The sequence below is a fragment of the Typopeltis vanoorti genome, chromosome 1, assembly GCF_054136105.1.
Source record: "Typopeltis vanoorti isolate ZY-2024b chromosome 1, IOZ_Tvanoo_1.0, whole genome shotgun sequence".
NCBI classification, from domain to species: Eukaryota; Metazoa; Arthropoda; class Arachnida; order Uropygi; family Thelyphonidae; genus Typopeltis; species Typopeltis vanoorti.
In genome coordinates, this window is record NC_143549.1 from 92244195 (window position 1) to 92258621 (window position 14427).

Consider the following 14427-nt stretch of genomic DNA (forward strand, 5'->3'; position numbering starts at 1 on the left):
TATGAATTTAATTAGAGAATACTTTATGGCGTTGTTCACAGTTTCTTCTTCTTATATATAATGAATGTCATATATTGCAAAAAAAAAAAAAAAAAAGTCTAAAATTAGGCATATTTATGCAGGTAATCGCATAAATGATCGGAGACAATCATGAAGAGTTGCATTTCGTAACGGCATTCTTATATTATTGACGTCATTGTGATTCTTACAGGAACTGGTTTCAGAATAATTTTTCAACCTAATAATCGCTTAATTTATTTATTATAATTTGTAATAAAATATAATTTTTTTTTTTCCAGTTTCGAATGGTTTGACAAATTTTGCAAATCCTCCTCCAGGGGCAGTTTAATTCCCAAAACATGAAGCATTGAAATGACGGCTTAAAATCACTATGCCTTAAAAATTTTACTAATCTTAGTTAAGTTGTTCAACAATGCACAAAATCTGTACAATGCACAAAATGAAATTGTGGTCTACTTGAGTCAGTCGGTTGCCGATTTCAAAGAACTAAAGGAGACAGTGGCCAGTTTTAATGAATTATGCAAATCTTCAGACAACTTCATAAATCTTTCGACCTTCATAACGCACATTTTTAACTTCCGATAGTGCTGCATAGCAATATATTTTTAATGCTGATCACATCCACCAAAGGCTTCTTATAAACCTCTAGTACTTTCGCACGATGGATGGACTAAGGATTATTTATTTATTTTTTGTAATCTGGAAACCCTGCTCTAGAGACCAAGCATCGGACTTTTTCGGGCCACTTTAGACCTCCAATAAGCAGTGCGTGGTCTCACACCGGAAGATGAAATTCTTTTCCCAGCGAAAGACAATCACAAACATCCATGTCCCTGGTGGGATTCAAAACTGCAGCTTGTTGGTAGGAGAGCGAATCAGATATTTATACTGGTAAGTATGGAATGATAATACTGAAGCTGCCTTCCTTCTGGTCAGTTGTGTCCGATTAAGGAGAGCAAAACAACATCGGGATTAATTAAGTTGCAACCTTTTAATCTTATTAATGGTCATTCACTTGAATAACCAATCGAATAAACCAGTATAGAGTACCACGCAATGCACAATATTAGTTTCTCATGCGAGGTGCAAAGAAGGACACGCCCACCACATGACGTCATCTGACGTAGGTTTATTGAAAGATGAGCAGTAACAGAAAACATCACAATAAAAATGAAGCTATTAGGAAGGAGACTATCTTTAATGGGATGATAGTTCTCAGTTTATTAACATAAATTTCATAATTATTTGGCAGTTAGCAGTAATGTCGAATTCATAATTCCGACAAGGATAATCGACTTTCTTTTAAATTATAGGAACATTTTTTTTTTTTTGTTAAACAGCAAAAACGTACCGTAATATTTTAATTATAATACATATTAAAATTTTAAATAATTTCGTAGCGAAAAATTGAAATAAATTCTATTAATAAAATATAAAATATTTTTAAAAAAATGAATAAGCACGTGTCAGTTATCTCCCAATTAAAATCTCAGTTCCTCTTCAACTACAACTAAATCGGGATCCGCCCTTGGTTAGCACCTGTACATTGTGCGCAGCTGGTCAGGAAGATAACTGACTTCAACCTCTCATCAAAGGCAACTAGAAAACAAATCATTATTATTCAGATACTTCGTCAAGCGAACAACTGATTGTTTATATTAATACACCAGAGCGATAAATATCATGATCGTCATTCTTGTTATTAATATTATTGCCACTAGTCGTCTTCGAAGCGATAAACCATCGGATGGCAATGGAGAAGTTGAATAAGTCACCTGTCAGTCAGCAACGTCGACCATCCCAACGATTCCGACTCCAGCTGTCACTTTCATTTGTCTCTCCCGCTAAAGCTTTCTGAAAACGAGGCTACTGCTTACTGCGCATCCTCCTGTGCGCCACGCAACGAACCTGGCTGAAACGCGTGGTGTCCGAAAGGGGCTGCAGTGCTTGTCACGCTGTGTATCCGAAAAGAACGGAGCCCGCATGGTTTAACAGACGTCAGCAGGTCCCGGACTCCAATGTCTCGCCGCAAACAGTCTCATCCCAAACCCCTGAAACGTAAGTACACTTATTTACTTTTTTCTTTCTTTTTTTTTTTTTAACTTCGTGTGCGTTCGTTCAAGGGAAAAAAAAACCCTCTGGTGACGTGTCGAAAGCGTCGGTGGCGGCGGCAGCAACAGCAGCGGCGGCTTTCGACGGGGGCACCCACTCGTTCCAAAATCCCGGCGTCCGAGTGTCGCTTGCCGTTTTTAGGGCAGACTTCTCTATTTTCCTGTAGTAGCGTTCGTTCGCGAGAGAATAAGCACGTGCGTATGCGTGAACTACCGATCTCTCTCTCTCTCTCTCTCTCACTCCGAAAGTAAGAGCGGCCACTAGAAAGAGAGTTCTTGGCAAGCGATGGTCACAAACGTCCGGTGTCGTCAGACCTTGTCTTTTCGTCACCATGCTAGAAACGATCGGCAAGATCAGTTGCGGTTGGCTTGCAAATGACAGTGTGTGTGTGTGTGTGTGTGTGTGTGTGTGTAGTGTTGAGTTCGACCCTTCGGCTTGGTTTTATTTTTTTAATCCCAAGACTCCACTGAACACGGCATCCAGTTGTTCGTTTGATCGCTTCTAGTTAAACGTTTATGATCCGCGAGCAATTTAGGAACGTTAATATGGACGTATGTAAGGCACCGATAACTTTCTACATAACACGATTAAGAAACTTGATTCTTTAACGAGTTGTAATCTGTTAGTAGACGGAAGTGCAAAGACTGGAGGGACACCGTGTTTTGCATTACTCAAATGACGTTTGATAAGACCAGAAAGGCCCTTATCAAGAAAAATACCAAAGCTAAGTCTGCAGTAGATTAAAATGTTTCACCCACGTCAGTGCAGGGAATATTGTGAGTGAAAACGTGGAGAAAATATGGCGGAAACCAAAGTCAAACGAAACAAAAAATGATTAAAAAACATGCATTTTTTTAAACTATAGAATGCATATTTTGAGTTTTTATTTTACTGCTACTATAAGTCAATATAAATATTGACTTATTTTTGCGACTGCTCCCTCTAACGAGAGAGCAGTCGCAAAAAACGCACTTTTTATTGAATCGGTAAGTTGGGGGATTCATCATAAAACTAGCTAACTGGATCCACGTTTCAATGTGTTGGTCTCCTTCATTACGTGTACATCTTGGCTAAAAAGACTTGCTAACGAGTTTTACAAACCACTAATCATTTGCTAATTGGCAACAATAGCTCAGCAAATATTATTGCAGCCAATTCATTTTCAGATAACTTCTTTCGAGGGGATCTTACTTCACCAAAATTCCGAACGACACACACGCGAATCTACAAGGAGAATCGAGCTAAAATATCTTAGCAGAATCAAATCAAATGGAATTGCAAAATGATAGATATTCTATGGATATTATCGTAATAGTAGGACCAAAATGCTCGATTGTTTTCCTATGACATCTAATTAAGTTGGACTGTTTACTATGTCTATTGTACTTACAGGGTAGGAATAGCAGTAAACAGAAATAAATACTAGAGTATTTGCCATCTCCCTTAATATAAACTACTCTGTATACCATAATGTAGCTTTATATTGTTTAATTCAGCATGTTAAGTAAACCTCATGGGATTTTTTATAAACATAATTAAACAATTAGGGTCCTATTTTTATATTCTTTTAATCCTCACACTCTTCGGTACTATCATATTTGATTTCGATAATGTCTGAATGACTTAAAGAAATCTTCCCTCCAGCTGACACTGTTAATTTCATGCCTGCACACTTATTAGTTCATAATTACACAAATCTTGGCTTCATTGAAAGTGTATTGTTACCGTAAACTTGTTGGTTTCCTTTAACTGTTGAATAACAGTCTGTTAGCTTCATTGAGTCTCCATGACTACACAATTGTTGATTTCATTAATTGTTGAGTCGCTACAGTAAAATTGTTAGTTTCATTGATTGTTGAGTCACCATGGCTACCTAAATGTTGGTTTCATTAACTGTGAAATAATTGCTATTCTTATACTGTATGGCAATGATTGACAATCACTGTCTTAGGAAATTGTGTTTGTCATTGGTATTAATGACAATTATGAATGATTTCTATTTTGTAGTATTTACTAAAATCAGTGACTTCTTATTTTACGCATCTAAGGTGTTTGTAGCCGTAAAGAAAGTCGCTAAATAAAGCTATTAATTGGAGACAAATGAAACTTTGAATTGCTGTGAGCCACTTATAGATGACCCAAGGTTATCATACATAAGATACTAGACTTTGGAATAGACTGGAGATACTATGGGCATCATGAAAAGGATAAAAAAAAAAGGTCATGTGCTATTTGTAGAGGTGAATCTTTTTAACATTTCTAAGCGATACACAGGTATGAAGAGAGTGAATTGATTTACGACTTTTTTTCTTCCGCAACACACTTAAGCCTACTTCCTTGTGTAAAGCCGACAAAAAATGAAACCAAACAGTCAACCTTTCACAGGTGTAGGTAACAGATTTTAGCCTACGGAGAAAGAAGCAACAGACGGACATTGACATTTATTTTACATACTTGTGTGTGTGGAGAGAGGACCGTTTTTCAAGTGGTATAACGTGGCTATTTCTTGATGTTTTGGACCTTCTTTTTTGTGTTTGTGTGAGGAGGTTCTTCATATTGCTAAGATCGTGTAGAAAGACATAACGTGGTTCGATGCTTATCCACTTATAGAGATAAGGAATGCCAGCCATTATAATGTAACCTCTGTGCTTCAGATCAGCAAATAAATTATAGAATGTTTTTTGCATTTCGGGGTACAAAGAAGGAAAAAATATCGGGTTGTCCGTTGGCTTGTTGTAGAAGATAGGTATGTCTCCTTTTTAATATTTATTTTTCTATAGTGTTATAAAGATGCGTTGTTCTATAATATAAAATTACTCTCGTAAATTATTCAATAGGAGGAGTATATAATTCTTTAGTTGGTGACGGTAATCGCCTTCTGTTCTGCTTTAAAAATATTGTTAAAAACTAATTTTTTGCGATATTATTGGTATGTGCTCTGTGTTCTATAAGCTGTATACCAAATATGCTATTATTGACTAGTTTAAAGTTCATATGTCTTATCCTTCCTTTTTCTTTACAACTCCTTATGTTGCAGAAGCATGCAACAGTTTCTAGTGCTTTTGTTGGGTTGTCGAAAATGTTTGGATGCCTTTCATATTGTTGAAAAAATGCATTATGTCCTTACATTCATGAAAAGTACAATACGATCCGTTGCTTTATAATGTTCAAATCAACAGTAATGAGACTTCATTATCCTTGTTGATTTCAATGTACTATTTTATTTCATTCTTGAAACATACAGTACGATCGGTTGTTTTGTAATTTTCAAATCAACAATAATAGTTGAGATTTCATTATCAGTGTTGTTTTCAATGTCTTTCATATTGTTGCTTTCAATGTCTTTCATATTGTTGCTAAGACAACAATGTACTATTTAATCGCATTCTGAAATGTACAATATCTGTTGCCCTAGTCACATTATTGTTGTAGATTTCTCAAAGTTAGGTGCCTTCCCTAGGAAAGATATATTTTGCTTATATGTTTCGTAAACGGTGAGATGAATACATCACAGAACTCCGATAGGTGGCAGCACATTTTTTTTTGCCATTTTAATTCTATTCAACATCAACTCCCATAACCTATTACTTCTAACATTTACATACGTTGTCTCTACCGGACAAGAGATTATTTATCCCGGTTCCCGTATTAAAAGGCACCTTAAAGAGATTTGCGATGGCGATAGCAGTGCAAGAAGGAGTCAGATGTCTGATGAATGATGACAGTATCGACTTCGGGAAAATGATATCCAACTGACTTTATTATACAGCCAGAGCAAATTAAATATTAAAAGATTAAATATTAACGTATGCGTGATGAATAGACCTTTTATATTGCTGCATTATTCACGCTGACAGAGAACGGCAAGAATAGAGAAAGTAGGCTAATTAGCGCAAGCAGGTTTAGCAATTGAACTAAATGAGTCGGGGGCTCTTTTTTAGGCCTAACACGAATCCAATGTTTGCTGAATTGTCCTACCGACTAGGAAGTAAACATACATAGAGATATAGAGAGAGAAAGAGAGAGAAATTTGACGAAGAAGTCAGTTTATTAAGCACAAAAGAAAGCGAGGAGAGAGAGAGAGATGGTGAGAATACAAAATTCAGTTTCCGTTAGAATTTTGACTGCAGTCAGTTTTCTCGACAGCAAAAACGGAGTTCACGAGCTCTATTTTCAGGTCATTTGTCAAAAGATTTTCATTTCTGGTCTCTTCTCACAAGGAATTCCATTACAAGCTCTCCTGCAAGACTCGTTTTTTTTTTTTTTTTTTTTTTTTTTTTTTTTTACGATCTGTTCTTTGGTGCAAGTCCTGAAGAATGCTTACGTAACTGATGTACACGATGGAGAAGAGTGAGAATCTCCCTAGAGAATTAATTAATTGAATCATCTCTCTTTATTTGAAATACTTGGTTAAATACTGATAAAAACCTAATCTTAAACTTTGTGTGTGTGTGTGTGTGTGTGTGTGTGTAGATAACTACTCATACATTATTCTATATTTTTATACTCGCAATCCTTACCGGCTTTGTCATACGATGTTTCCTGGTTTTCTATTTTATATATATATATATATATATATATATATATAGCTGACCCTGCAGGTAGTGCAAGACCAAGGTAACTCACGGTAAAAGTAGAATAAGCTCTGATCACTAATCTTAATATTTACCCATAATGCAAAGCACATCTCCTGGAGGAGATGTATGATGCTTTGTATTAAAGGCATTTCAGGATAATATAGTGCGCGTCCTCCACGTGAGTCTAACCTCTAAAATCTGTGGATCTGCTCGAGTGTTTTTAGCTTGGGTTTTGATATTTGCTTTTGCAGACTAATCACTAATTCTATCACGAGAATGTAGCTTTTAAGGTAGTATTTGAAGTCTAAAAAGCATTTCTTATTTTAAAAATAAAATTCAAACGAAATCTAAACAATCGAAAACAAACAGATAGAAAGAATGGAACGAAGTGTGTATGTTGAGACACAGAGAGGAAGAGAAATAATAAAATGAAAAGTAAAAACAGGGAAAGAAAGAAAGGTGGGAGAAGAGGGAAGAAAAAAGTAGCTAAAAAAGACAAAAGTATAGAAACAAAGAGAAAAGCGAAGGAAAGAATGGAAAAGAGAGAGAGAGAATATATATATATATATATGTGGAAAGGTCAGTGGACACGTATACTGGGAGATCCAAGAGGTTTACGCCACCTCTCTTAAGAATGAAGTTTCTCTCTCTCTCTCTCCCTCTCACTGGTATTAGTTGCTTTGGCCGTAAATCCAAACAGCAACCTTCAATCTAGAATGATTTTTCACTGTCATTTTATGCAGTTTGTTCACTGCAAATTTTTGGTACAAGCTGATCTAGCTAATAGTTGAAAACATTAATTTTTTAAAAAAAGTTATGAAATCCCATAATAATCATAGGCTTTAGGATCCTACGTAGGCTAAGAATAACAAATAGAGAGGAATTAAGGAAGTAGATAGTGATAAAGGAGAAGAAAAATGCTGTTTTATGATGAAGTTATAATACAATAAAGATGGACTACAATACGAACGCGGAAACAATAAACACATTGCGTGACGTAAGCAACAATAAAAGGAACTTGTATGTGTTAGAACGAACTTAGGAATGTCTGAGTAAGGAGGCGAAATATTCATCCCCCCCCCGCGATGTTTGAATGGATTATAATTCTGGTTTAATTTTTTTTTTCTTTTTTTAATTCCTGCAGACTGACAGCAAGTGTTTTGATTTGTTCGGGTGAAGGGGTAGGGAGGGAGGGGGGGGGAAGTAATTAGTTACAATTTTCACATCATTATCTGCAAGTTACGCAAATGCTGCAACCCTACAGTTAACTACAAGCGTAGCGTGTCTTTTAATTAGGGCAAACATATCCCCGCTCACGCCCGCACCGGACATTGACTGTCAGACAGGCGGCGGCATTCACGCGATGATTTCCGGCATTTCGTTCTCCAGTCCCGTACCTGTAACGACAACGGGGTGTGTATTGAAAACTTTGTTGCAATGACAGAACATTTGTACCCACACACACCAACAATCTGCTAACTGCCACTCACGCGAACAATTGCCGAAACAACATTTGTTTACGATACACAACCGAGCCGCCTCCAAATGACTTCCTCCCCATCGAGCACAGGCACAAAACACTATTTTACGTGGCGGCTTTAAAACAGTTCACCTTGTCAACGAAATGACACGTGTTTTGCTTTCGTCTTCATCGATGACGGCTTGCAAACATCGCTTATAAATTACACAAAACAACAGCCATTTCCTACCTGGTTCGATCACTGACCGGCCGCCTTCTGTATCGCCGTACCACAGGTGCTGAATTACCTTCGGTGCGTTGCCTTTTGTTAGCAACCTCCATTTCCAAAGCATCTCCAAGAATCGCTTAGTCATTAGCATAAATAGGTACTGATAGCGATCGGATAGAAAGATAAAAACAGACAGAAGAATAAAGACGGAAATAGAGGTGGATAGATAGATGAAATAGAAATAAAGAGAGAGAGAGGGAGTAGTACAGAATATCTTCTCATTATTGTTAATACAAGCAAGGTCATATTCACATGCAAGTCCACGGGCTACACGCGTACAATTTCATGTAAATTTAATATCACATGCAAGTCCACGGGCTACACGCGTACAATTTCATGTAAATTTAATATCACATGAAAGATGGGACAATTGTTACCATATCGAGAAACATATTCCATTGGAGTTATCTTCTTTAGCAATCGTTAGCTGATTCTATTCTTCTTATTCTTAGACTAAGCAGAGGAAAGATGTTCTCTGAAGTTTTGGTGTCGTGTTGCTGGTGTAGAAAACGCCAACTAGATGTTCAGATGCTTCTACGTAAGTTGTTTATTTTAATCTCCTCGAAGTATTGAAGGCAACTCCAAATCACTGATTTCGCCTTGATGAAAACGCAGTTGTACACCCGGTGACTGGTGGTTGCATATGAACTAGATCTCTTATCTGAACTGCAGGTGTGGAAAGGTTCATTGCACAATAGTTTTGTATTTATGCATCAAGTCTGATCTTCCTGTGGTCGGAACTTGGTGAAGTGTTTCACCAAGTGGAACTTGGTGGGATGATGTGATGATGACTGAGATTCTAGATCTGTTGTTAATAGTTGAAGGTCATCCTTGCAGAAAGGGGGCCTGGTATTGCTATTTGAAGCTCAGATTCAATGAGGTGGATCAGTTAAATCGAGTTTCATTACCACCAAAATTAGAAGTTCTTAGAGATTGATGAAAGTTTCAAGTGACCAATCTCCATGGAAACTTGAAGATACCTTCTATTACTAAACTAGAAAAAAAACGAAATGTTCAGGTGTGGTATGATTTTTCATAGCAGTGCTGAAACAGTTCTTCCAATGCTTGGAAAATAACTGTCCTCAGGGTGTTTTTCACGTTTCTGATTTGATCAGTGATGTCGGAAGAGCATCTCTATGATGTTATTTAACAAGATCAGAATGCAAAAGATTTATCCAACGGATAAACACGAAATTTTAATCTCTTTTTTAAAAATGTTTGGAGAAGAAATTAATTGGAGATCGGAGGTTGCTAACGTAAGCCATTGGGCAAGAGAGCATCTGCTTGATTTATGATCATAAACCGCATCTAAAGAAAACAAATGCTTGAACTCGAGTCTGTTTTCCTAGGAGTTTAACGAACGATTCAGAACACATTCCGTTTCTTGTTGAAGTGAGTGAGTGTATTCTCAGATGAATATGGAAATATGTATTTGAAGTCCCAATCTCACTGGATCACCAACCCGCTAGTCACTGGCGGGTTGGTTGTTGGTTTGGCTTTTCTTGTTTTGTGAAACACAAAACTGTAACAGATGACTCATACAATTTAAGATTGCAACTTGTAAATCGCTTTTTTTGGTTGTTCCTCGCAGTAAAGAATAGTTCGTTAGTTTAAAGATGCCTGTTGTCTCCAAATACATGTTGAAATGGATTAAGTTCCTTCGGATTTGGGATAGTGATTTCAAAATAGGAAGCTACGTACCATAATCAGGATGCTGCACATGCTACGTCTTCTTAGTACGTGTGATGCAAATACCGTTATTTTCCGTTCAAGTTATGTTTGCCTTCGTGATGGTAGAAAGTACATATGATTCCTAAATGGAGGAGAGGGAAAGTGGTAATTGAGCGGATTTCTCCTAAAAAGGATACGTCGTAAAACGTTATAAAAACAGAGGAGGAGGGAGAGAGAGAGATTCAACCGTTGTAGCAGAATTTAAATTAGCCGTTCTCGTATTGGGATGCCGGAGTTTTTTCCTCCATAAAACAAACCAAAAACTATCCTGAGTATCAACTCAATTAATAGACAAAATATGCTCGTCTCGTAGCTTTTGATGTAATCATAAACCACCTTAACAGGAAGCACACTGCGTGTTGAGTTGCAAATGCTACCCAACATGTGCATCTGATCTCTTGCTTGTAGTCCTGCACCGTTGGAAATCGGATGACGATTTCAGTCACGTGACCAAATAATGCGAGTAAGCTTAGGTAATGTAGAGGTAGTAATTGAATTCAGTGATATAATAAGTTGTCCCTCTTGTTATTGAGAGTGTTGTCCCTCGCTTACACAACTATAAGAGGGGTCAATTAGATTGTTCTCTTTCGTCGCTTATTTGGAGCTGTAGAGCTGGTGTGTTCCATTTGGACGTTTACGTATGATTCTTCTGCATGAGCTGTGGATTATTCAAATTAAAATAAAAAAAAATTTGATTTTTTTTTATTTTAATTTGAAAAAGAAGTGCGATTGAACTGATTTCTTTGTAGTCATCTGGGTCGTCATTTTAGCAATTCTTCTTCTTCGTTTAAGACTGCACCTGTTCTGCTTCAATTTCCTGGTACAGACTCGATGAAGTGACTGTAATTAATTCTGTTTTTTTATTATATGTTCAAGATGTTGGGGGGGGGATACATATTTTTCTATCTTCAATGAAGCAGCTGGTTGATGGATGAGACTCGTCTAATGCTCTTCACTTCATCAGTAATAGCGCTTGTGCAGTTTTTTAAATCGATCTCAAATTGATCCCTAACTAAGACTGAACATTCAAATACAAAAAAAAAAAAAAAGAAAAAAAAATACTAAAATTCCTTTTTTTTTCTTTTTTTTTCGAGAGGATAGGAATTCAGATTTTCCCACTGAGAGACTGATGCAGAACAGAATGTATCACTTTTCATTCCGTATTATTTGATTTTATTGAAATTTAATTTTCTAATAAAGATTTCAAAATAAATAAAGTCATTGCGATGTTTTCAAGGACTTTTGTATGTTCCCACCATCGTCACAGTCAATTAAACGATTATTTTGAAATGTGAATTCCAATGAAGGCATTCATCTTGATTATGACATCATTTTAAATCAGGAGAGGTTTCTGGATAATGAAAATGTTCCTACATTCTTCTATTCCTGGAGAGCAAATGAAGTACGCACTATGGGTGGCTAGACATTCTTCATTTGAAGAAATGCACTGAGGATGGATGAAGAGGGAATCGTATCTGAAGAAAAGTGACACACAGAGAAAGTGAGGGAAGGATTACATAGAGAAAAAGAAGAATTAAAGAGAGGGAGAGATAAATAGAAAGAGAAGGATTAGAAGGAGAAAGATTTAAAACAAAATAAGGATCAAATAGGAGGATTTCAGAAAAACAGGGACAAGATTAAAGAGAGAGGGAAAGAACAATTAAGAGAGAAGGATTACAGAGAGAGAGAGGGGGGAGATTAAAGAGGGATTACACAGAAACAGTGAGATGTTTAGAGAGTGTAGGATTATAGAAAGAGAGATTAAATGCAAAGCGATTAAAGAGAGAGAGGGAGATAAGAATTAAAGATAGAAGGATTACACACAGAGAGAGAGAATAACGTAGTGAAAGAACGATTAAAGTGAGTGAGAAAAGGATTACAGAGAGAGAGAGTGAAAGAGTATGAAAGAAAGATCACAGATGAAGAAAGAGAGAGAGAGAGGAATTATTTCAGAGACAAGAGAGAACAATTAAGAAAGATACTTACAGGTATAAAAGAGAGAATGATTAAAGAGAAAAGGCAATCAGAAAGAGGCAATGAAAGAATAAGAGAAAGCGAAATATTAGAGGGAGAGATGAGAGACGGATTAAATAGAGAGATAAAATGATTAAAACATAGAATCAGTAATGGATGGATAACAATGGGCAGACTAGAAAAAAAAGTGGAACAATAAAAGATTAAGAAAAAAACTCAAACTAAAGATATATAAAACGATGAAAATTCCCACAGTACTCTATGGCTCAGAATGCTAAGAAAGAAATGAATAAACTCAATGTTTTTGAGATGAAATACCCCTAAGAAAGATCAATAAAACAAACTGGACAGAAAGAAGAAAACAAATGAAAAAGTCAGAGAAGAACTTAACTTTAAAGGAACAATAATTTACAGCACTAAAAAAAAGCCAACTAAGCTGGTTTGGACACGTTTCAAGAATGAACCCAGAAAGACTACCAAACATATTATTAAATGGCAGAATTGAAGGACAGCCCAGCAGAGGAAGACTGAGAAAAAAATGGATTGACAACATTAAAGAAAACACCCACTTAAGCTCCATAATAGAACTTCATAGAAAGACAGAAAGAAATGGCAAAAATTTATCTTTGAGGAACTCAACCCGCCTTGAACGGAAGAGGAAGAACTAACTAAAATAATTAAAGAGAAAATAGGATTATATATATATATATATATATATATATATATATATATATATATATATATATATATATATATAGAGAGAGAGAGAGAGAGAGAGAGAGAGAGAGAGAGAGAGAGAGAGATGATTACATTAAAAAGAAAGAGAGAAGAATTACAATCGAGAGAGAGTACAGGGAGAGAGAGAGAGAGATGGTAAATCCAAAATAGACGGAGTTCGGAGATAAACTAAAAAATAATTTGTCATTTTTTTAAATTTCAGTCCTTTAAGAATATGGATTTGTTCCTGAGAAGAGAAAATGTTCGGGGTAGAGGAGAACCCAATGTAGTACGTCCCCCCCCTCCCAATGCGCATTTAAACAAAAAACGTCGAATGTTAAATCTTACTTATTACGAATGATGTTCGGTGAAGTCTGCCTTGAGAACGAAGACTTTCGAACCCAAACAGAGAAGTCAAGACGCAGACGAGTGTGCAATTTTGTTTCCGTGTGATAGTGTGGGGAGCGAGCAGTCCGACTGTACTTTTTGTTGTGTTTAACTTTTTAATTTACTTGCAGCATTTTAACGATAAAAAAAAACAGAGGCGTACTTGGCTCGGGAGTTTTTTTTTTTTTTTTTTTATTTGCATTTTTTTTTTTTTTTTTTTTTTTTTTTACTCTTAAGCAGTTTTTGATGGAACGTGTAACACAAAGATCAAGTAAGCGTTACTAATTATGCGTGAAGGCACAATTAAGAACACGGGGAAGGTCGGGGTAAGATTGTAGGAGCTTGTTCAAGGAGTTCGTATCTAATCGGAGGAAGTGAACTGTTAAATATTGTCTATTGCTCAACACGCGCAATAGAAACAGCCTAGTTAGCAGCCACCTCCTCATCGCGAAACACTCACTAACTCCAGTCATAAGGCCCCGAGCGGGGGGAGGAAGAGCATCTCATCAGCGCTTATAGATAACGAACTAATGTCTAAGGAACATAGTGAAGATTTTGATAATACTTCTTAATGTACGTGTGGATAAAGCACCACCCACTAGTCTTGTTTATTTCGTTTGCAAGCACAATCCAATGCATTATTTGATGTAGCATACTGAACTTTGGTTGCCCATAGCAACAGTTGTCATGTCTCCAGTCTACTATTGTTGTCAATTTATTCAGTGACGTTTTTACGTTTACATTGTCGTTTGGATTCATTTAATATTCTTTAGTTTGTTTAATAAGATATTTAACTAATCAAATCATTTAGTTTCTTTAAAGCTGTAAATGATTAAAATAAACTGTTTATTTTATTCTATTAATTTATTACATTAAAATACTAAATTAATGGTAGTAATTTAGTACTATTGATACAACGTTATTTTTTTTTTATGTTTGTGAATGACATCTGCTGTCTCGGTTATTTTCTTGTTAATTCCGTAACAGATACGCATTATGCATAACTAATAAATGTCTGTACACTTAAACTATTACAACCTATGAAAGTCAAATGTCTATTTATATTACGTCTTATATATTGATTTATTTTTCATTTATTTATGAAAATTCAATACTAGGGATTACATATCATCCGGGGGAAAAAAAAAGTGCATGTATAT

General features: G+C 36.1%; 1 protein-coding gene across 2 annotated transcripts in view; it reads left to right on the forward strand.

The window, feature by feature from the left end:
* Window positions 1-1988: 1988 nt before the first annotated feature.
* Window positions 1989-14427, forward strand: part of LOC150110205 (zinc finger protein ush-like) — a 199952-nt gene continuing 187513 nt past the window's right edge. For both annotated transcript variants that reach the window (XM_090398353.1, XM_090398361.1), the window contains exon 1: window positions 1989-2079. In XM_090398353.1, coding sequence (XP_090254479.1) covers window positions 2040-2079 — 40 coding nt within the window. In that variant the 5' untranslated portion in view covers window positions 1989-2039. The remainder of the gene's footprint in view (window positions 2080-14427) is intronic.